The sequence below is a fragment of the Notamacropus eugenii genome, chromosome 5 (assembly GCF_028372415.1).
Source record: "Notamacropus eugenii isolate mMacEug1 chromosome 5, mMacEug1.pri_v2, whole genome shotgun sequence".
NCBI classification, from domain to species: domain Eukaryota; kingdom Metazoa; phylum Chordata; class Mammalia; order Diprotodontia; family Macropodidae; genus Notamacropus; species Notamacropus eugenii.
In genome coordinates, this window is record NC_092876.1 from 405,766,637 (window position 1) to 405,791,771 (window position 25,135).

The 25,135-nt window shown below is 37.7% G+C and overlaps 1 protein-coding gene across 6 annotated transcripts in view; it reads right to left on the minus strand.

The window, feature by feature from the left end:
- Positions 1-1,261: 1,261 nt before the first annotated feature.
- The window catches only part of INPP4A (inositol polyphosphate-4-phosphatase type I A), a 202,446-nt gene continuing 178,572 nt past the window's right edge, over positions 1,262-25,135 (minus strand). For all 6 annotated transcript variants that reach the window (XM_072614604.1, XM_072614602.1, XM_072614603.1 and 3 more), the window contains 2 exons: positions 19,418-19,572; positions 1,262-4,451 (listed from right to left, as the gene is read on the minus strand). In XM_072614604.1, coding sequence (XP_072470705.1) covers positions 4,319-4,451; positions 19,418-19,572 — 288 coding nt within the window. In that variant the 3' untranslated portion in view covers positions 1,262-4,318. The remainder of the gene's footprint in view (positions 4,452-19,417; positions 19,573-25,135) is intronic.

Here is a 25,135-nt window from a genome sequence, read left to right on the forward strand (position 1 = left end):
GAGTTGCTATAAATGTTTTAGAACATAACATGTCTATTCCTTTTTCCCTAGTTATATCTTTGGAAAGACCTAGTAGCGATATTACTGAGTCAAAGGGTAGAGGCATTTTAATAACTGTTTGGGCATCATTCCAGATCGCTCTTCAAAATGGTTGGATCAGTTCACAGTTCCACCAGCAGTGAATTAACAATCATATATTTCTATGTCCTTTCCAACATTTGTCACTTTCACCCCTTTCATCATTTTGGCCAATCTGATAGGTATAAAACCGTATCTCAAGGTTATTTTAATTTGGATTTCTCTAATCTAACAAAAATTTTTATGGAGTTTCTCAGATAAAGGTCCCATATCTCAAATATATAAAGAACTTTGTCCAATCTATAAAAATAAGTCATTCTCCAATTAATAAATGGTTAAAGGCTATGAACTGGCAGTTTTCTGATGAAGAAATTGCAACAATTTATAGTCATATGAAAAAATGTGCTAAAGATTCATCAATCGTGACTGGTTATAGGATAATAACAATCTCAAGAGGAGAAAAAGATAGAATAAGAGGTAACTACTTATTCTGTCCCACTTCCCTGAATACCTTACTGCTTTAAAGGCAAATGAAATCATGACACTGATGATTGAATAGGGCAGGAAACAGGCCTCTTGAGCTGCTAGCATACCACTGAATAAAATGTCCTTTTTCCCAAACACAAAGTGGATCCCAGTATTTTGGAAGGGTGTTCAGCTGACCTATCCTCAAAAAATTGAAACTGCTCATTTACAGGACACAGAGGGAACACAGAGGGGAAAGTTTCTATAATTCCTACTTATTCACAAAGGCCAGTGTGTTAAAATATGGGGAAAAAAGAACAGTCCCAAAGATGTTCTCATTCAACCATATGGGCTCATCAAATGTTGATTCTCCAAAACATTCCCTTTAATATAGTCAAATCTTAAGAGTTGTAGATGCAAAGGAGCCTTAGAGATCATTTTGTTCAGTTCTGTTACTAGACTAACTGCTTGGGCACAGGAATCATGTCTTATTTATTTAATCTTCATATCTCCCTTGGGGTCCAAGGCGGTGCTCCACAAACAAACAGGGACTTAATAAAGACCAATTGAACATAATTCAATTTCTACAGCTGAGGCCTGAAGGGAATGAATGAGTTACCCAAGGCTATACACATCAGTAGCAAAGCTAGGACTAGAACACCATGGTTTCTTGACTCCCAGGACAATATTAATGAATTTAAAGAAATAAAAGTCACAATTTAGTACTGTCAGTTCTTTATTAATATTTTTCATTCTAAAGACTAGCACATTTACAGCATACATGGCTTGAATGATCTAAGAATATATAAAACAGTAACCATAGGTTTATAATATATTAATACTGCCCAAAAGAAATAAATAAAAATATTTCAATGCACAAAGCTTGGCAAATACACTTGTGTAGGGACAAACTGTTATATTATACAATATTTTTACATTTATAAATGAAACAAAAGGCAACTGTGCTGTGGGTGCTTTCACAGAACACACATATAACATACCTGGCAACAATTTTATCCCTTAGCATGTTTCATGACATTTAAAAAAAAGTGTACTTAAAAAGATCAGTAGACAGGACTCCCATTTTGCAAGACGCTCTAAAACAGCCTTCCTTGTGCAACTCAAAAGTACTTCATGGGAAGTTTCCTCTAGAGCGTTACAAAAATTTTAATGACAAACTCTTGATTTTTATTGTTCAGTATGATCACTACCCAAACCTGTAAACGTGTTGATGATATGTGCAAAAAAAATCCCCCAAAACAGCTGAGCAAGGATGTTCTTCACACAGAACAATGAAACCTGAATATTTCCAATGACCAAGCTTTCGAGGCTTAGGTCTCAACATTTCAACAGGTGAACTCCGAGCAATTCAGGGAAATTATTTCAAAAAGGGAGCTAGGTACAAAATCACGTGTTGTGATTTATTTGTGTGAAACAGCACTATAAGAGACTCAAATGCTAAACATCTTCAGACACAAAAAAGTTTTGAAATAATACATATAAGATTTCTTAATAGCAAATATACGATTGAAGTATAACAAAAACCTAGCAAGAGAAGTTAAGAATGAGAAGAGAGAAAAGGCTAAAACTACACAATATGAATGACATACTCAAAAAATGTCATGGAGAGCTATCGAGTCAAAAAGTAAATTAGCCTTACCAACATCTCATCTGTATTTGAACATGGCTGAACGTGTAAATGGGAAAAGAGTAGCTGCAACTACAAAGATTTCACTGCAACTGCATGCCTTGTTGTGGGCACAGAATCACAGAAAAGACACACAAATGGGAGCTTTTCTCTTCCTTTGTCTTTACCACTGCTGAAACCAACAGTCCTAAGAAGTATTTCCACAGTGCAGCTACTCCCTCTTCAATACCAGTAGCTACCTTGACACTACCCACTGCGAGCAGGAGCCAAACAGCTGTGCCAGCGATCAGTTCTGTATATGTATATATCTGTGTTCACATACATATATACATATATCTGAAGAGTTCTATTGCCTTTACGCATGTAAATAAGCATACAGTACATATAAAACACAGTCATATATTTTAAAAAGAAATTTCTGGAGATTTTAGACATGGGTAATTTCAACTCAATGACCTTTTCATGGTTTTTATTCTTTAGCTATATTAAAAGGCTCAAGTAAAATGTCCATGTACATTTTAATATCCTTTTGAGCAGCATGGAATAATTTATACATACCAAGTTTAGGTAATGTAAGAATGGAACAAAAGTTTGCATATAATTTTAAGAACAATTTACCCAGAGAACATCTCTTAAGAGAACTGTGATTAAGAGAACTGATGAAACACACACACACAAGGATTCCCAAAAAACAAAACTGTGAAACACAGATCATATTCATCATTTCCTTGTGGAAAAATAAATGATGAGGTCTTTAGCTTCCAATTTTCAACGTACCTTGAAATATGGAGTAGGAAAAGTAAAGTTGTTATGCTTTTAAGAAGGCCTGAAATGTTTTGCTACGATTAGAGAATAAAATGTAATTTAAGTCTTTGAGGGAACAAAAACTGGTTTGAAGATCGGAAGGACATAGACCCAACTGGTTCGATAGTTGCTGGTTACCTCACAGAACAGAACAGGCAGAAGGGGGAAATATATTAGGAACTCCCATGAACTGGATAACAAAGCAGTTCAAAGACCCTGAAATGTGGTCATAGTTTATGCCTCAAAAATAAAAAGCAATAAATTAAGTAAACAGGTAAAAGTTTAAGCAAACCTCTGAAGATTAGTTCTAGAAAAATTTAGATTTCCTCCATTCAAATATTGATAAGATTTGCTTCATGAAACTTTAAGTATACACTTCAGAATGCTGATCTGGCACTGATGTAAAAACGCCTCTTTTGGGTTGTGGATGCACAGAATTTCAGTTGGATCCAAGGGTCGCTTTGTATACGCTTCAGAAGATGGAATCCTAACTTGTGAACAAGATGATTAAAAGCAACTAGTACAAGGATGAGAGGAGAAGAGAGAAGAACTATGTAATATATTTTCTTGGTGGTGGTTTTTAACCTGCAGGGCTAATTACAAAAATGACTCGCCAAGACACCCAGCTGCTTAAATAAACTTGGAATTCCAGCTACATGGTATGGTTGGCAGTTATCTTCTAATAAAGTGCAATCACATAAGAAATAACTAAATCTTCAGTGTTTCTGAAACCTAGCAAAGCTCTCATAATGACATATTGACTTCATGTTTTACAGATAGCATCACACAAAGGCCAGATCATCCTGGCCGCTTCCTTTGGCTTCCTGGATTGGTGTGGGGGCTACTTTATTTTCTTGGAGTTACAAATTGATTTTATCTGATTCTGCCAATGTATATTGGGGTTGCCTCAGTTCCAATTACTTTATTATTTATTGAGTTTCTAACTTTTTAAAGTACAGCATTATGAAAAATTCAACCTTAAATCAACTCAACAGGAAAGGTTGTTATGTGAAACAGCTACCTAAGTGGCCATTTATAAAAAGTCCTTTAGCATCCTGGATATACCTACCAGGTGAATACAGGGAACGATTTTTTGGTATTTGTGTAGCTCACACAGGACCAAAGGCTATTAAAGGGGCAGTCTTCACTACATAAACTACTGTGCCAGAACATTCTTTCCTACCGATTCCAATACAATAAGATAACATGCTCAATAGAATCTAGCCTGAAATGTTAAAAAAAAAAAAAATTCTGGTCTTCATGAATTCAACTAGAGTGTACCCACATGTATTGTATAACAGCTAATTAGAGGACACATTATGTTTATGTTTCAACTTTTCCATAAGTTCCTTCTGGAGGCCTGTAATGCCTTGGGAAAGCCTTCAGCTGCAGGGAATTAAATGCATACTTGCGACATCCAACATTCTTCATTGTATTTTCTCGCCGACAACCCTCACTAGGGAAAAAAAAAAAACAAGCACAAAAAATGACAGCAGTAAAAAAGGAAAAAAAAAGAGACTTAAACTAAGATGAAATGAATTGGTTATTTTCATAGCATTAAAAGAACTAATTAGTTTAAATGGGTACTTCACTCATTCGCGACTCTAAATATTAAATATTTGAGCAACAGGTTTACAAAGCACAAAAACGGACACATGCTTGGCTGTGCTGGTTTTGCATCTCCTAAAAGCAGCAGTGTATCTAAGTGGAAGAAAGTTCAAAAAAATTTTTTAAAAGATGGTTTCATGTATTTCAGAATTCATTGGCTAAAATACTTTGATGCTCTGCTGTAATGCAGTCTCCTAAGAAAGAGCTTAGGAGTTGTTCTGCTAAGCTAAATTTTAGAATGGCTTACCTTAGAATACAAGTTTCAACAGAATGATATTGTTTCCTCTACTTTAGGAATAACTATCTTAGTTCATTATTTATAATGGAAAATGACACTTTTCCCTCAATGAATCTGACATGCGGCAAAATGATACAATTAAAAAAAAAAGCGACCGACTTTATCAATGTCGGCTATTTCAGCTGTGGAAACGGCTGCTTGGAGTGCAAAGTGATCCAAGTGTTTCCATGCGCTACACAGTTGTATCTACATGGCCATCAGAGGTGGAGACTTCCCAAGACGTAGTCCATGGAAGGCTCTTTCACCTAGTGTGCCAGCTGGGACAAAGCACGGAGACTGAGCCATGCCACATCCTTCCCAGAGACTTGATCCTTGGACTTCTCTCCAGTATCGGCTCTTGGATAGATGCCAAGGTAAGGTAATACAGAATGGCTTAGTAAATGTTGAGGATGAATTCTATCTATCAGATCAGTAATTCTTCACTATGAAAAGTGAGAAAATTCAAAGAATTCTGGGGAAAATTTCCCTATGTAGATATATAGAAAGAAGAGGTAAAAGCTGTTTAAAATACAAATGTTATAATCTCCCCCCACACTGTCCTCTTGTACAGCATAGCTTTGTTTTCACACTACTCTAAGTTAGATATTAATCAGCTAGTTATCAAAGTCATTACAAAATTGCCCATAATGATATGTAAAATTTGTGGTTACCAAGAAAATAGGAATCTTCAAAGGGTTTAGACAAAGAAAATCTCTTTCTATAATGTTACTATGCCTTAGCTCCTTTCTTTTCTTGTCTTTTTTTTTAAAGGAATGATTATGGTAATAGCTCAAAATGTAAACTGGAAAAGCTTAGAATATAAATATTATTCCTATTATATTGAGTATTAAACAGCCAAATGCAAAACATTTCTGCAGAACATGGTCATTTTATTCAAAGGCCAGAAAATCTTTTAAAAATTCTCTACCTGCTTATCACTAGCCATGTTAAATAGCTAAGTTATACTTATTTCTTATCAGTGCCTAGCACTTATCAGGGATTTGTTGAATTGAAAAGGGCCCAGGGACCTCAGGACAAAATAACTCATCATAGCTGAACGTCTGAACAACATGGTCACAGATTCTCTAGAAACAGCTGCTTATTTTATGCTCTTATTCATAACTAGACAAAAATATACTTTAACATAATACTACTGATTATATATTGTGATTACACTTCTTTAATCTTTGGGAATTTTCTTTTAATAGGCAAAATATCTAAGCATGAACATATGCAGAAGCACATTCCAAACATGTACCTATCTCAAAAACCACCTGTCAGACCTAAATTTCAAATTAGCTAGCAGAGAAGAATAATTAATAAGATCATAGATTTAGAGAAAGAAAGGACCTTTGAAATAATCTAGTCTAAGCCCCACATTTTACAAACTGAAGTTCAGATTAAGTGACCTCCCCAAGGTCACATAGTAAGTGGTAAAGCATATATTAAATATTATGTCCTCTGTCTCCATTACACCAACTACCTTTCCTAACTTAGGAATTCTCTTCTGTTTAGCTAATCAGATATTTTCTTATATAAATTAAAATCTAAAGTATAATTTCATTACAATTTAATATTTTAAAAACTGTGGTTTTCAAAATCCGGAGGGATGTAGTAAATTGGGAAAGAATTTTTACAGCTAAGCTCGGGGATAAAGGCCTCATTTCTAGAATATATAGAGAACTGACTCAAATGTATAATCATACAAGTCATTCCCCAATTGATAAATGACCGAAGGATATGAACAGGCAGTTTTCGGAAGAAGAAATTAAAGATATCTATAATCATATGAAAAAATGCTCTAAATCACTTTTGATTACAGAGATGCAAATCAAAACAACTCTGAGGTACCACATCACACCTATAAGATTGGCAAACACGACAGAACAAGAAAATGATAAATGCTGGAGAGGATGTGGGAGAGTTGGAACACTAATTCATTGTTAGTGGAGCTGTGAGCACATCCAACCATTCTGGAGAGCAATTTGGAACTATGCCCAAAGGGCTACAAAAATGAGCATACCCTTTGACCCAGCAATATCGCTACTAGAACTGTATCCCCCAAGAAACCATAAAAATGGGAAAGGATCCCACATGTACAAAAATATTTATAGCAGCACTCTTTGTAGTTGCCAAAAACTGGAAGTCAAGGGGATGTCCATCAATTGGGGAATGGCTAAATAAATTATGGTATATGAATGTAATGGAGTACTATTGTGCCATAAGAAATGATGAACAAGAAGACTTCAGAGAGGCCTGGAAGGACTTATATGACCTGATGCTGAGTGAAAGGAGCAGAACCAGGAGAACTTTGTGCACAGCAACGACCACAGTGTGCGAGAGTTTTTTCTGGTAGACTTGGAATTTCGTAATAACACAAGAACTTCTTAAAAAAAAAAAAATCCCAATGGTGGTTTTCTAAGGCAAAATGCCTTCCACACTCAGAGAAAGAAATATGGAAGTCATTCACAGAATGTAGCAGATCATGTTTGTGTGTGTGTTTTTGTGTATCATGTTTTGATTTGTTATATGACTTCTTCCATTTATTTTAGTCCGACTACATAGCATGACTATAGTGAAAATGTACTCAATAGGAAAGTATATGTAGAACCTATACAGAATTGTATGCAGTCGTGGGGAGGGAGGGAGGTAGTGGGAGGTAGGTGGGGGGGGATAAAATCTCAATTGTATGGCAGTGATTGTTAAACATTAAAAAAAAAAAAGATAAAAAAACTGTGGTTTTATTAGATTGTAGTAATCTATTTCTAATATTACTAAAAGAATAGGAAAAATAAGGGAGATTTTTCAGTCTCAATTCATAAGATAATAGACTTAGAATTGAAAGGGACCTCAGAAGCCATCTAATTCAACAACCTATACTTGTAAACTAAAGTGACTTATCCAAGGTCACACTGAGGCAGACAGTAAATCCAGATCTTATGACTCCAGATCAAGTGAATTTGCCACTACGCCAGAAACATTCTAAACCTTTCATTACATTTGTGTCCAATTTTGGTTAACATATTTTAAAAGGGGTATTAATAAGCTGAAGGATATCTATTTGTTTTGTGGTGCTAAGTTGCTTTTCAGTTGTGTTCAACTCTTTATGATCCCATTTGGGGTTTTCTCAGCAAACATACTAGAGTGGTTTGCCATTTCTTTCTCCAGTTCATTTTACAGATGAGGAATTGAGGCAAACAGAATTAAGTCTCTTGCCCAAGGTCACAGAGTTACTAAATGTCTGAGACTGGATTTGAACTCAGGAAGATGAGTCTTCCTAACTCCAGGCTTGATACAATATACACTGAGTCACCTAGCTGCTCTGGAGGGTGTCTAAGAAGAAGGCAAAAGACAGTGTAGGGATTTGAAACTATGCTCATATGTGGTTGAGTCAAAGGAATTGGGGGTATCTAGGTGGGCCTTGGGGAGGGGAAGAAGGAAGACATAATTATTATCTTCACATATTCAATGTACTGCCACATGGAAGGAGTGAACTTGTTCCTAGTCATGGAGGACAGAAGTAGGAACAACAGGTAGAAATTACAGAGAGGCAAATTTTGACTCCCTGCTAGAAAGAATTTCCCAACAATAAGTAAGTGCTTTCCAAAAAGAAGAGGCTATGATAATGAATAGTAAATTCACTGAAAGTTTAAAAATGAAAGCCATATGACCACTTACTGGAGGTATTATAGTTCATGCTTAAGTTTGGGGTTGGACTAGATGAATTCTAAGGCCCCTTCCTATTCTGTAAAATGGGGATAAGAATAGTGCCCACCTCAAATGACCATTGTGGGGATCAAGTGAGATAATATATGTAATCCTTAAAGTAGGATATAAGTGTTAACTGTTCTTATTGCTGCTGTTTTGTAATTCTGTGATTCTGTGAAATGTGTTTGGACTTCATATGTCCTATATAAAAAAGAGAGATTTTTTTTTCCTTTGTGTCTTTTTGAGTCTATCCATTTAAAAAGGAGAAATCAGGATATAAATACAAAGATATCAACTCACTTTAAGTAAGATAATTGGCTATAAACACTAAAGATTGCAAAGTGAAAATAAAAGTTAAATAAATCTGTCACTTCAGAATTCATCCAGATGTATCTATTTTTTCAGATAGCTCAGAACAAAGCATCATGTGCCAATGGACGAATTAAAGTCTTTTTTTTTGAGGAAGAGAGGTTGTTTAGAAAAAAAAAGGAAGGGGGTTACTCCTACTAAGAGTAACGTCTCCAGATCTGGACTAGGGCAAGGGATATAAAGTTCTTACTTAACGTAAAAAGAATGACTAGAAAGCTAATATCATTACTGAAGAAAAATATTTCCCTTCTGAATCTTCTTAGGAGAAGCAGATAAACATGAATGCCAACTATTGCCTTTAATCTCATCCCTGACATTACGTATTTTAAAGACAGTATAAAAAACTGACATGAAAATCTTAACTTCCTGCTTCCTTCCAGAACCCTCCCCCTCCCCTTCTCTCTGTCTCTCCAGTGTCTGTGTCTCTTTTTCCATTACTCTGATAAGGATGATATGTAATACAACATTTATATAATGACTTAAAAGTTTGCAAAGTGCTTAACATACGTTATCTCATTTGAATACAGAGTAGGAAGAATTTTCTAATATTAAGCGATATAACAGCTACTCTATGGGATAATTCAAAGAAAAGGGATACAATTCTTTGTCTGATTGCTGTACACTTGTATACAAAAGAGCATTACATAAAACCTCACGAGATCCTTTTCAGATCTGCAGTTACAGGGTTACATTTGAAATGGTATCCTCAGATAATGTGTTATGTGTCCTGAGTTTCAAATGAAAAGCTTCATGCTCTTGTGACCAGTTCCCATGAAAACTCATCCATCACACACACAGACATGGGTGATCAGTTCCATGAGATTATGTCCAAAAAACCAGAGAGACAAAGTGTACAGGTTCTAGGAAGAAGACATGACAAACAACTTGTACCTCCACCCTTACTGGTCTCATCTGGTACACCAGTAGGCTAGAGGGCAGATTAATGGGGAGCCAGAGCTGGGGAGTGAGTGGGGTGGGGTGGAGGTGAGGATGGAGGGAATTATGAACTAAACTATCATCAGTATTCATGAATCAAACATTAAGGCCTACTGATGATGCAGGTCCCATGCAGTACATACCACTGTCAATAGGGCTGTCTTTGAATACAGAACATGTTTTTATTCATATACATTCATACATATGGCATTCTTTAGCTATTGCACATAGGAGGTGCTCAATATACATTAATGGAAGGAATAAAAGTGCAGTTAGTAGGAAAATGGTGACCAGTTGTAGCACATGGGACTTAGGTTAGCCACAAGAAAGCATTTGTTTGTAGTTATGAACTCAGCTCTTCTGGGTTGTTGTTCAACAAGATCTATCTAGAATGGCTGAGCTAATGGCCTGAATGCTGGGAAATAGGCTCAATGACATTCCTTCAAATTTAAGATTCAAAGGAAGAGGCATGATTTGTTCATTTCTCACATTCTACTCCATTTACTATTAAAAAAGAAATCAACCAATCATCTTAATGTAAAAAACAAGTTATATACACGGCATGCTCCAATATAATGTATAGTCTCATGAGTGGACCATATCTAGATCTCCAGTCTCATTTATTCTTGAAGGAAGATTACAATGCATTGCACGTGTGATCGTTTTGGAAAAGCCAAATAACTTCTAATTAGAAGACTGTAGACATATAGCTCCAGCAACATTTGGTGGTGGTGGTGGTGGGGCAACGAAAAGGTCATAAGGGATTAAAAAGGAAGGTGGAACTCCTAGGGTGTGTGACAAGGGTATTTCTTTCAGAATTTCTGCCCTTGAATTTGCTGGCTTGCCCCTCAGTGTCTGTTTATGTGAACCACAAAAAATTTGAGACCAGGACATAGTATTCAATCAGTGATGCCCTTAAACAAATTTTGAGAATCTTAAATTTTTAAAAAAAAATTTTCTCTCAACTCATCCAAAATGCTCAAAAACAGTGAAGAGCCAATTTGATAAAATGTCATTTCTTAGATGCTTAGTGAGTATTTCTTGATTGATTACCCAAGGGAGCCATGCAGAGTGTGAGAGTAACACCCCTGCAGCCTTAGTAAGGAGATTCTGCAAATTCACTGGTCCTGGGAAGGGAAACCACTGACATGTGGGTTTCAAAAAATATTACAACAGAAACAAGATTATTTTCTCAATTGAGGACGTTAGTTTTCTCCCCAGTTTTACTTTCTTATTGTTGGTGTTTTGTTTATCTGTACCTTTCATTACAAAGTTGTAATAAATTCCCTGCAACAAGGGAATGGTCAGGTAATAAGCAATTTAACTTTTAAGATACTGCATGTGTTAAAACTAAGGATGATCATTTAAAAACCAAAACTAAACCAGAGCACACTTCCACGACTGGCACTCGTTGGTCACAGATTCAGAGTCTTCAGGAACCAAGTATCAATTAGGACAAACTTTCTTGGATTTCTGAATATTATAATATTTGGTTGCTAAGAGAAAACAAGGGCTTCTGAGATTAATATGCAATCAAAGATGCAATATTTAATGAAGGAATACTAAAATGAGATCAAGAAATATCCTGAAAAGCCTTTTCTTACTATACGCTCAAATTTCTGTAATCTCTTGGATGAATTCTTAAGAACAGTTCAAAAGAATAGAAAGTAAAGTCATATGCTGTAACACTAAATTTTCATGTGTTTGGTGTGGCACGTAATCACAGCTCCACGATAAACTAAGTCAGAAAAATTTAGACACGAACAAGGAAAAACATTATGGCTCCGCAAACTGTTTGCTACTGTAACTTGTGGACTATGCTTTGAAATAAAAGCAGAGAATATACGTCCTATTAGATAGGCATTTCTAAACAAACAAGTTATAAACCCCGTCTAGTTTTTCTTTTTCTTATCAATTCTCTTCAGAAGGAAAGGAAAGGCCAGCATACACTTAAAGAGTATACAAAAGATACAAATTCTTTTCAGACAAGAGTTCCTTTCTCTGGAATACATGAAACAGGGAACATGAAGCATAGAGAGGACAGATACTTTAAATCTGAAGGTAAGACAAATATTTGGTAAGCGTAACTTATCTTCAGGCCGGCTACATTTCGAGGCAACAGGGCACTGTAAGAATGTTACAAGCACTGAAAGCAGAATAATTAATTTTAAGTTTTCAATACAGATCCTCTGGATAAAATAATTTGATAGGTATTTACAGTTCAATACAATAGAAATGTCAAACTGTAAGGCATAATATATTTCTTGGCAGACAACGCTTTGACACATTCCTTCTGTCCAGCTAGGTAATAAGGTGGCAATACATATTCTAGCACTTTTTTTTCCTTTACAAGTTAATGACTATTTTTTAAACTGGTCTTCATTTGCAACGGAATTTGGCCACCAGGTACGCAATGCTCAGAAACAGCCACACAATCAGTAAATTGGGGCTCAGGGCTAACAAAGGAATGGAGTAGAGGAGGCTGGGGTCTAGTCTGAAATCTCGGATGGGCACCAAGCCACTCAAGTTCTTCTGGGTGACTACCTCCCGTGTTCCAATGCTGTGAAAAGGAAAGAGTTTGGGAGAAGGAGAAAAAGAAAAACAGGAAAGAGAAAACAAAAAGGAGGAAGGCCACAGAGGGAGGGGAGGGAAAAAAACCATGCAATGAATGTATAAAATATAGGTGAAACGAAAAGGGAGATGGAAAAATGTTAAAGAAACCATAACAGAAAGGGAAGATGGTGCATGGGAAGTAAGTGGTCAAAAAAAAAAAAAAAGATCAAAACAAAACCAGCACAATTACAAGAAAAATAGGAAAGAGAGAGAATAAAGAGAAAAATAAGAAAAAGTACTGTAGTCTACTGAAAATAAACACATGTAGGTTGAATAAGAATGGTTTTCCATGTTCACTGTCTCTTAATTGGCCAAGCAAAATTCCATGCTGTCCTGCCATGCTTTCACATGCTGCAAAAATGGAGCTCTGAACAGCACCTGGAACATGAATAACCATTGGAGCATTTGACCCTCTCACATATGCTTCAGCATGGGGGGTTCACTGATTGGCTAAAGCTGCCTCAGCTAACTCTGGAAAGGATGACATTTTAACTGCAAGGTTCATTGACTTCAAATTCTACAAGCATCAAACCATATACATGGATTTTACCATCTGGGGTCAGGGGAAGGGGCAAAGGATGTGTGCAGTGACAATTAAGTTTATGGTCTCCTCCTACCCCCCAAGTTCTTCTAGACATTACCCAGAAAGAAACATGTATGGGTCGTACTTAGTCATCTCTGGCATCTCCTCTAACACTTCAGTTCTATGAAGATTATCCAAGCATTTTGGGACCAAGGGGGTTTAGGACCAAGGAGCTCTTAACCAGGGGTCTGTGAACTTGTTTTTTAAAAAATATTTTGATAATTATTTTGACATAATTCATTTCCTTTGTAATCCTATGCATTTTATGTCTTTAAAAATCCCTTTCCAAGAAGGGGTCAACAAGTGTCATGTGACTGCCACTCACAGTCTGAGACACACACAAAAGGTTCTGGGTTACACTGCACTAGGTCTGAAGTTCCATTAGACTCAGAAATTCTGTGAACTTCTTCAGCTTAAATCATTGCCTCTTTTGAACAGTAAATAACTACGATTTGAGGCTAGGCGTGTTTGCAGCCCCATTTGTGAACCATCTTCTGTAGCTTCTGGCACAATTATCCCAAATACAGATATAATTCTTCAAGATCATTGCATACTAAAGAGGCCTAGGCAACTTGATGATCCAAGTCTGAGTATTGTTGATTTAAGATGCTCACAAATTTAGGGCAGAAATATTCTGGGGAACTTTGAACTGTATCTAAGGCATCTTGAGCAAAATGGGTCTTTTTGAGTCCTTGGCTCAAGGGCCTGAGAAGGGATCTGGATAATCCTGCCAGAGGCAGAGCCACTCTATTTTACGGCATCTATGTTAGTAACCTGCTGGTCTGGACACAATCCTACGTCAACTGAATGGGCCTTCAGGATGCTCCAATGCCCTACCAGGGGGCCATAATAGTGTTATTCTAGGTGGGAAAAAAAAGGCAGAATGAGCTTCAGTGAAGTTCCTTTCCGTTATCACTAAACAACTTTTATACTCCTGGTTACTTAAACTCCTGCTTGAACTTCCCTCTGAAGTCTACTACTAGGTGGTGGTCATGGTCCCAGAATAGACATAGACAGTTACTGTGTATTCCCATCTTCGGTGATGATAGGACCCCTGCCTGCAGTAGGTCAATTGTTCTTTTGCAAGGCCAGCCCTAAACTTATAATAGGTTAGCTTTTTCTTGGATATTCCTCTTCCTCATTAAATAGCACATCCTAGTGCTTAGGAAGAGAAAGGCAGCTTCCTCTCCATTATCCTAGCGTAGTTTAGAGGTTACCTCAGCTCTAGAAAGTAAGGAAAGTTCTGACTTTGTTGCTCTGCTTTAAGACCATCATCCTTCCAGAGACTTTACTCCTACAGCTGTTTGTGAAAGCTGTATTAGTTCCAGCTTCTACCTAGTTCTGCTCCTTATATCCATCATAGGCTCCTGGGGCAATGATGTCTCTTGTCTGAATACAGACTGAAACACGCTATTTCTCATTTTTTCCTTTTAGCCTTCTTGTATGAAATGACTAAGATGGGAACATTTTACGTAATTGCACATAAGCCTGTATCTGACCGCTCACCATCTCTTACATAATTGCACATAAGCCTGTATCTGACCGCTCACCATCTCTTACGTAATTGCACATAAGCCTGTAATCTGACTGCTCACCATCGCTTACGTAATTGCACATAAGCCTGTATCTGACCGCTCACCATCTCTTACGTAACTGCACATAAGCCTGTATCTGACCGCTCACCATCTCTTACGTAACTGCACATAAGCCTGTATCTGAGCGCTCACCATCTCTCACGTAACTGCACATAAGCCTGTATCTGACCGCTCACCACCTCAGGGAGAGCCGGAGGAAGAGAATTTGGAAACCAAAACTTTAAATAAAAGTACTAAAAAACTGAAACCCCCACATGAGGCCTCTTCCTCAAAGACTGCGCACGGACTTCACTTCATCATGTGACATTGTCTTCATTTTACTCTACTTTTATTTGTTAAATATTTTCTAATTACATTTCAATATGATTCCAGGAACACCTGGGCTGCAGCCTGTATGTCGACACCTCTAGGGTATAACATAGAAAGGAGGATCTCAGATTCTGAATTGAGAGAGACTTGGAGGTCTAACGATTTATTTGAATAAACATCTATATTCTTTAAAATAGTCCTGACTGACCAGTCGCCAGCACTTAACAATTATTATTAAGGATAGAGAAATCACTACCCTCTGAAACAATTTCTATTTTGAATCACTCTTTTGGAGACCTATGCATAAAACCGTAATTCATTAAGGAGACTACTTTTCTTTTTTCTCAACTTGGAGCACCTGTAAGATGCAAAAGATGAATCTAAAGAATGTGCGCGTGTGTGTGTATGTATGTATGTATACATATGTGCAATATTATAAAATGTATAAAAACATAATATACACATATATTCAGCACATGACCTCAAAATTCTATCAAATTTGTGATATAAACTAAAATGAGCCTGCTAGTTGTTGTAGGGTATGGCTGGAAAGTTTTTATTTCTTAACTCTCTTCTCTTTCAGCCCAGTACTTCTTAAACTGGGGGGTTGAGATCCCATATAGGGTTACCAGAAGTGGTGAAGGGGTCACAAAAGGGTCACAGGGCTTAAGCAGCCCTGCTCCAGTCACTTCTGAAGCCAGGAAGCTATAGACAGACTCATCACCATGGCATGACCCCTCATGCCTGACTTAGTTGATAGATCTGTGTGATTTTAAGGAGTATACACAATCCACTAAATAGCTGTGCAGAATGGAACATTTACTGAATTTCAGAGCAGGAAGGGACCTCAGAAGTTGTCCAGCTAAATTCCAATCTGAATAGGAATCTTTATAATGACTTTTTTATAACAAGAATACCTACATGGATTTGAATAAAGGAGTTGAAATCACATATTACCTTAAGTGACTTAATCCTATAGCCCTGAGGTGTTAAGGACTACTAAAAGATGCCATAATCATAACAGGACTGGATGCCAAGATAAATAGGCTTCCATTTTTAAAAGAAAACCTCCAACTTAACATGTTGTTGAGGATAAAGTGAAACTTTACTATTAAACTCTGAAAATCTTTAAGTCTTAAAAAACTCCTAGTGAGACACAGTGTATTGTGTGTGCATGAGTGTGTATGTATGTATGTTTGTACATGTGTGCATGTATGTAGGTGTGGGCATGTGGCAAAAATGAAAAATAAAAAAGGACACACTAGAGTGCTTCCCTCCAATTTGCCTGAGGGGCATGGAGTAGTGTTTTGGAACTATGTTCACAATTTTTTCCCCAAACGAGGCATTTTCCACATTTGTACCACTGAAAATATTTGGGGTTTTTTTGGCAGCCTATCTGAACGGATATTTTAATGGAATTCCTTCAGGATCCTAATAAATCTGACTTAGTGACTGTTGTGTCAATAATGTAATTCACTCAAAGCCTGGTCTACTGCCCAAAGTCAATGATAATCCAAACAAAGAGTTAAAATAGAATCACACAAATTTTCCCTCTTTTCTTTTGTAGTTTCCTCACTAAAATAAATAACAAATTACTAGCTGGGACAAACAGAGTGCAATAACATAATTTTTCTTTAAAAGATGCAGAGTGTGTAGTCTCATTCATATGCTTTCATAGCAGAGACACAATCTCCCACTTAGGGATCTGTTTGTTGAATTTACTGGATTCAAAATAGCTGGAGGCAACTTATATGCTATGGTCGCCATAGCATCTATCTTCCATGGCACTCCTGGCTGATCGAGCCTTGGCTTCTTAGATTAATAGATAGTATTAATAATAATTAATAAACAGTTTAATAACAAGAGTACTTGTACTCCTTTCACTGAAAAGCAACTTAAGCTCCTGGTCATCATTCTAGGTAACTACATGGTGATGAAACTCTAAGTTTCAGGCCCAGGAGCTGATCAAAAGAATAGACATTCACAGAACTTATATTCTGGTCAGACTTAAACCGACTATACTTGTGATTCTATGGTGTCTAAAATGAAGATACTGTGGTGGTCAGCTTTTGTCAAAAGTGCCTAGTGTTGGGGAAAGATGTGGAAGACTTTATGCTGATTCAAATGTCTTTTATTGTAAACCCGTGTTTCTACCTTGGTCTTATGATCAAACCTGGACCATTTAGAAAATGGGCCAAACTCCAGATAGGACCATGCACACATTTTATGAAGACACAGGCAACTTTCTAAGGGCTCATTCTCAAGATAAAATGCTCTGTTACAGTGAGTTGTTTTCTAAATAAGGGGCCAGAGGGAAGAGGGTTTGCTTGTTTAGAGTATCTATCGCTGAAATACTATACCGCTTATGTACATGGGCCATTCTTTTGTTTACCACAGCACTGTAATTTCAGGTATCTTGGATTTGGGATAGCAGGACTATGAAAATAAACTTGGGCCTGTATGATATTCATATTTTCTCTAGATCTTTCCCTCCAGGTCCCTTACACCCCTAATTAATGCTAAGGCTTTAATCCCTATAGGAAATAGAAGATAGGAGGAGGGAAAGAGAAATAGAGTGAAAGGGGAGGGGAAGAGAGAGAAGGAAAGGAAAGAAAGTGAGAGTGAGGAAAAAGAAGAGGAAGGGATGGAGAGAGGGGGAGAGAGAGAAAGAGGAGAGAAGAAAGAGAAATAGGGAGGGAGGAAGGGAGAGAGACAGGGAGAGAGGAAGAGAAGAGAGAAAGGACATAGGGAGTGTGTGGGGGTAACAAGGGAAAGAAACAAGGGTAGACTTCCAGGAATTCCATTCCAATTCATCCTAAGAGTAAAATAATGAAAGGGACTCATATTCAGCGGCAGCAGCTTATACATCTTTTTTATGCATCTGAATATTGTGAAAGGGTCAAATAGCAGAAACATACAGAAAGGATAAGAGAATTGGACACTTTAGAAAATTTGGTGAGAAGACAAACACTACAGTACATTCAATAGGAGTGAATGTTGGAAACAGGACTCAACAGCATTGCTGAACTACATTGAATCGAGACTAAAAACTGCATTTCTTATCCTTTCTTTCAGTATGTGAAATAAGGAGCTTCCTAGCAGTGCTTGAAACAAGGCATTGAACAACAGTACACAGATCAGATTAAAATACAGTACTGCATTCGGCAAACACATCTGCTGCTTCAGGATACAGAACACTGTTAAGTTGATGTGACAACAGCACACTGACAGGTTGGGATGGAGTTGGATTGCTGTTAGGAAACATTCATTCCGACACTTTGCTCATAAAAGCAAACTGTGTCGAACTGCTAAGGGGGGGAAGCATAGCAGACCAATGCAACCTGCAGATGTGGAGCCTTCATAAGAGTCGAGGCACCCTCTGAGGAAACCTCCTAACCCAAAAGACACCCCTGCATTAGAGCAGGGCAGCCAAGGAAAATCCCACATGTCACACCACGTGCTGGTTGGGGATGTTACACTGGTAAGCAGCATTTAAGGTCTTTGTCTAACCATCCTTCTGTTTTCATCTTATTGACCAAGGCAAAAACTTGAAGTACAACTCTGCAAGCTAAGACATTATAAGGACTTTATTACTTTGGAGCTAGGTAATGGGATATCTTTGTCCAGGCTTGGTAATGTCACATGTCTAATTTCATATAATCACATTATCTAGGGCTGGAAATACTGTTAGAGCAGTCCTATTCCCTCATTTTACAGATGAAGAAACTGAGGCCAAGAGAAGTTAAGTGATTCATTCAAGGTCATGCATCAGATAAGTAACTGGGAGAGCCCAACTGCAAATCCAGCGCCCTTTCCACTATACCACGCTCTAGAGCAGTGATGTCAACCTCAAATATATAAGAATTCATTATACAATCATAATAATAATATATACTTTATATATAAATGTATATGTGTGTATATACATATATTTACACACACTACATATAAGGATTTCTGTGGGTCTCTCATTAACTCGGAAACCACATATGAATGCCACTTAACACTCTGTCATATTTCTTTTTATTTTATTAAATATTTCCCAATTTAATTTTAATCTGTTCTGCCCCACACTTAGGCTGGGAAGGTGGGGAGAACAGTGGTTAGCATAGTATTTGGCACACAGGAGGTGCTTCATAAATATCTACTAATTAATTAATACCTCTGCTCTAGAGATAAGTCTATTTTATTTGGGAAAAGTACTGTGTGATGACTAGTTGAAGTTAACAGAACTCAGATTTTCTGACACTATTTAGAAAACCTACACCAAAAAAGTTCTTATTTTAAAAAAGCAAAAAAATACCCCCAATACTATTACTGTTCTAAAAAGCAACAAGAGGCTTATAAAAAGACAACCACTTCTCTGCAGTTTACACGGATCCTGAATTAGGAGGAAAGGATCAGAAAGCAATTCCGAGACTGACCTCCTCATGCAATCCAGAGCCTGGGTGAAGACCTGGGGAGCCATTCCATGTTCATGCTGCAGGATGAGACATTGTTCCAGGGTCACTGACATAGCTGTTCTGTCCTTGGCACTCTTGCAACTGGTAAATCGAACTCCATTGAGTCTTCGGCACACCTAGAAATGAGATAGGTCTTGAAAAAAATGCATGGAAAACGTGCTACAACTTGAAAACTATTCTGCTCTCAAAGGCAGAAATCAACCTAATTAAGAACTAGAGAAGAAAAAAAGTTTCAAGACATGTTTTAAGATCATAGATTAAGCAATAGAAGAGACGCCTCCTTCATTTTACAGAGGAGGAATTGAGGCTTTGAGAAATTGGGGTGTGAACCCAGGGCTTCTGACTCCAAATCCAGGGCGCTTCTCTGGACCATCCCTTTTTTTCCTCCCTATTCTACTTTACAAGTGAACTTTTTTCACCCACCATAACATACAAATAAGTAATAATTACAAACTTGAATGATGCATTATTTTGTCAGTACAGGTACTCCAGAACAGTTCCCTGGTATTTGTCCCTATGAGCTGCTATGGCTAAAAATAATCACCACAAAGTGTCTGTTCTTCTGGAGATAATTTCTTTATATTTAGCTATGCTGGCCCTCATAGGACAAATCCATAGCCTGCGACCAGCCCTATGTAAAGCTCGTCTACTTCATTATGACCTGCCAAAAGTGCATTCCACTGGCCTAGTCTTTTAGAACTTAGAATTAACTTACCTTCATTCCATAATAAGGCAACAGAGTAGGGCTTTCTTTTAACTGAGGAATATTGGAACCATAATAGATACTACTGATGCCCAGGTAACATACCCTTGGTTTATAAAATATTTCTCCAGTGTGTAACACTGTGAGGTATAGGCATTATTGTCAATCAATCAATAAACCTTTTATTAAGTAGCTACTATGTGCCAGCCACTAAGTGCCAGGGAAACAAAAAGTGGCAGAAGACGGTTCTTGCCCTCAAGAACTTATAATCTACCCTAACATGATAATGTAACTAAATATGATCTAACCTAATAGTATAATAATTTAATCTCTATTTTATAGATTAAGAAAATGAAGTCAAGAGAAGTCGAGGCTAATTAGCCTGCTCTAAGTCTCACAACTAAACAGGGTCAGAATTGAGATTTGAACCAAGCTCTTCTTATTCCAAATCCAGTACCTTCAGTTCAAAACTACAGTATAGGATGAAGGAGGCATGGCTAGACAATGATTTCTGTGAAAAACACTCGGTATGCCCTACTGGACTACGAGTTCAGTATGAGTTAGTAATGTCTAAGCCAAAAAAAAAAAAAAAAAGCTAAGATGCTCTTCAGCTGAATTAATAGAGGGGCACAGTGTCTAGAATAAAGGAGGGAGAAATTTTATTGTATTCTTCCCAAGTTAGGCTACTGCTGGAATATCGTTTGGGATGACACATTTCAATAAGAAACATTAACAAGATGGAAAATGCCCAGGAAAAGGCAAGCAGGATGCTGAGGGGGCTGGCAATCATGCCACATCAAGTTCAGCTGAAGTAACCAGGGATGTTTAGTCTGAGGAAAAGAAGGCTGGGGTGGGGACCTGAAAGGGTGATGACTAAGTATTTAAAGGACTGTCATGTTCAAGAGCTATGAGACTTTTTCTGTGTAGTCCCAGAGGACAGAACGACTAATAGGGAAATTTCAGAGAGCTTCCCCAAAGCAGAGTGCACCACCTTGGGACAAAATGGGTTTCCCTTGTCTCGAGTCTTCAAGTAAAGGCTGAGTGATCACTTGGTGGGTCTATGATAAAAGGGACTCCTCTTTAGGACTAGATCACTTCTGAGGTCCCTTCCAACTATGAGAGTCCATGAGAATACTGAAATTAGGACAATGAGCTAGTTACCAGAAGTATTACTAAAGTGTCAAAGAAACAGGATGCTCCAAGTTAAGTGACCAAATAGCTGCAGAAAAATCACAAAGACTAAAAGAAAGTCAAGAGTTAAACTGGGGAACTTTTGGCCAAAATATGTAAACTATCAATACAAATGACTGAGGTGACAGAGAACTGAGAAGCTGCCACTCCAGGCCTACTCACAACGGGATTTACTTTTACAACAAACAAGCTAAAAGAATCTATAACGAATGAGATGCTCACTTGAAAGCAAGCAAAATTGATGCAATCCATTTGTTAGAATGTAAAGTCTTAGGGGGCAAGTAGTGCTTAGTTTTTGCTTGGGTTCTAATCTTAGTATTGGAAAAACTAGCTATGTGTCATTAAGCAATAATCACTTCATTTCTAAGGCTCTCAGTTTCTTCACCTATAAAATGGGGATAACCACTCTTGTACTATCCACCTCATACAGTAACATTACAAGTTCTTACTAAGGACAACTGCTGAGGCAACATGGTGTAACAGATAGAGACTGGCCCTGAAGCCAGGAAGACCTGGGTACCAGACTTGAGCCTCTGACATATGCTAAATGTGTGACTGAGGGCACATCCCTTAACTTTTCAGTGCTCTAGTCTAAGGTAACTCTCTGAGAAGTTATAGAGGTGTTAGCTTGCATTAGAAGAGGGAGTTTCCTCACCTGAGAGCTCTTATACCAATGAAATCATTGGTTCAGACCTTATTAAGGACTCAAAAGATATATTTCTAATTTTCTAAGCGAAGAACAACTTCTCAAAAAGCATCCTTTGCTATCTCTGTTTGAGGAAGTACACTGGGGTTGGATGGATAGGCCCATTTCTTATGAAAATGAAGTTCAGATGATAAAAGCCCAGTTTAGTGTAGTTACTAGGGAAAAACAAATTGGGTAAATAGGAAGTAAATAAAATTACCACAGGAGAAACTCTCAAAGTTTCAGGAGGACAAAAAGACAATTAAATTAAAACATTAGTTCTAACTAGATTAGGTCTAAGATGAGATTTTTAAAATTACATTTACCAAAAATGGTTTTTAAAGCATATGAAGGGAAAAGAATAAATATTTCTAAAGAGCCTACTACATGCCAGGCACTGTGCTACAAGGTGTTTTATAAAAGTTACTTCATTTGATATAAAGAATGTACATCGATCACAATTCTGAAAACTGAACGAGAAGGTATAAAAATACTACACTATAAGGCCCTGAGATGAGGAGAAGACTTTCTCAAAGGTAAAAGTCGGTCAAACGTTAGAATGCATCACTGAAACTGATGATGGCATTCTTTTCTCTAAAAAGGAGGAGAGTCTTATCTTTCTGTGACATACTATAAATTCATTAGTGATTATCCAAGAACTGGAGGCCGCTGGTTTGTAAGCCCCCCAGCAGAGATTCCTCTTCTTTTTGTGTGTCATGGACCCTTTTGCTAATCAAGTGACACTTACAGCTTTCTTCTCAGAATACTTTTAATTAAATAAAATAAAACGTCGAGGATTACTAAGGAAACTAATGATATTGAAAGAGTTCTCAAAATATGTCTTAAAGGAATGAGTTCCTACACACCGGGCTAAGAATCTGTGTCCAGAAGGATTATATGGGTGAGAAGGCAGAGGGAAATGAGAGCGAAGTCCTTCTCAAGACTCTACAACATCAGTAGTCAGGCTCCTGAGGATCTGTCTTTTAAAGGTACCTTCCCCAGAGAGAAAGGAGTCCAAAAACCCCAACGGACAATGCAGGTAAGAAGTCTTCTCTGACCATATTCTTTCATTTGGTTTCAGATTTTTGGACACAGGCTTCATCTTTTTTTTTTTTTTTTTTGGATTTCACCCTTTTATCTTTGTGCAGCCCTCATACTTCTAGATTCAACTTTGTTCTGCAGGACCTGGCTATCTTCATGTTTCTTCCCCTTGAATCCACTGCCTTGGCTTTCCTTCCTTCCTTCCCTTGCCCCTTACCCTCAGGCATATACCCCCATTCTCCCTCTTAACCCATAAAGAGATAACTGTGGAGGCAGTGTGGTACAGAGGCAAAACCGCTGGATTTAGAGCCAAGGGACTCATGTTAAAAAAAAAAAACAAAACCCCTAGGGGTAATCATTTCTTCTTAGGATCTCTAAGATCAATGATGCTCTGCTGACCTTAGGGTCTTCTTTAGTTCAGTTTCCCCTCCATCCACATCTGCCTATCCTCCCCCTATCAGCAATGGGGAGCAGGCACAGTTTGGCATCCAACTGAGACATCTGCTGCCCTCTGCTGGCTTCTGCCTTATTTACAATGAGCAGCCAAATAAATTCCCTCCATGATCAATGTATCTGCTTTTGCAGGAACGTACAAGTTCCAAGATGTTGATGTTTTGCATTGACAATGCTATTGTGCTACTGGTGATTCTAATGAGGAAAGAACTCCCATCTCTTAGTAATGGGATGACTATACATAATAAGGGGGGAAAGAAAACATGTGGGATGAAAGCAATCCTAAAAGGAAATCAGAATTGAGATGTATAATGAGGATATTTCAGGTGACTGTTTAGAACTAGAAAGATTTCTCGTTGAACCTGTTAAAAATGTCACTTGGGTAATTTGTTTCCATAGATACCTAAAGCACTCTCTATTGAAGGTGACAATTGTTGCCTTGTATCTATCATTCCTTTTCATAGAATCTCAAAACTAGGACCTCAAAAGTCATCTAGTCCAGCCTGTACCAAAAGAAAAATTCTTTCTCCAGCTTCCTTAAACAAGTGGCTGCCCAGCCTCCACCTAAACACCTCCATTGAGGGGGGCAATCCATTATCTCCCAAGTAGTCCATATCAATTTTATATAGTTCAACTTGTAGGGAAGTTTTTCCTTTATACCAAGATTAAGTCTGCCCCTCTGGAATCTTTTACCCACAGCTTCCAGTTCTACCCTCTGGGAACGATTGTCATTGTTGGTGTTCAGTTGTTTTGTATCTAACTCCTTATGACCCAATTTGGAGTTTTTTTGGCAAAGATAATGGAGTGGTATGCCATTTCCTTTTCCAGCTCACCATTCAGATGAGGAAACTAAGGCAAACAGGGGTGAAGTGACTTGTTCAGGGACACACAGCTAATATGTGTCTAGGGCCAGATGTGAATTTAGAAAGAAGAGTCTTCCTGACTCTAGGCCCAGCATTGTATCCACTGTCCTAATAATAATACCTAGCTACATGAGTTATCTTACTGTGTGCTCAGAACAAACTTGTGAAGTATTTACCCAACTTTACAGATGAAGAAACTGAGGTAGAGAGAGGCTAACTGATTTGCCCAGTCGCAGAGCTAGTAAGCCATCTGGGGCAAGATTCAAACTCAAGTCTTGAGTTCAAATCCAGTGCTCTATCTACTGCACCATTGAGCTGTCTCCAAACAATGATACCAGTTCACATTTACATAGTCCTTTTTAACATTTTTCTGAAGGTTTTCTTTCTATCAGTTCTGTTAAGTAGGTTATGGAAATAAAATTATCTTCATGTTAAGAGAAGAGGAAATTGAGACTTAAAAGGGTAAAATGACTCGTTCCATGAACATAAAGCTAGCATCAGAGCCAGGACCTGAAACCAGGTCTTCAGACTCCCACGTCAAGCCCTTTCCACCCCACAGAACTCACTAAAACAAATCCAATCCCTTTTCCTTATCAAAGCTTTCAAACATGAACTCAGATTTCATCTCTCCTCCTCCTCCTCACCCTCAAGTCTTCTCTTTTCCCAGGACAAATGTCCCAAATTCCTTACGTCAGTCTGTGTACATCATGGTTTCTAATCTCCTCACCCTGGTCAAGTTCTCA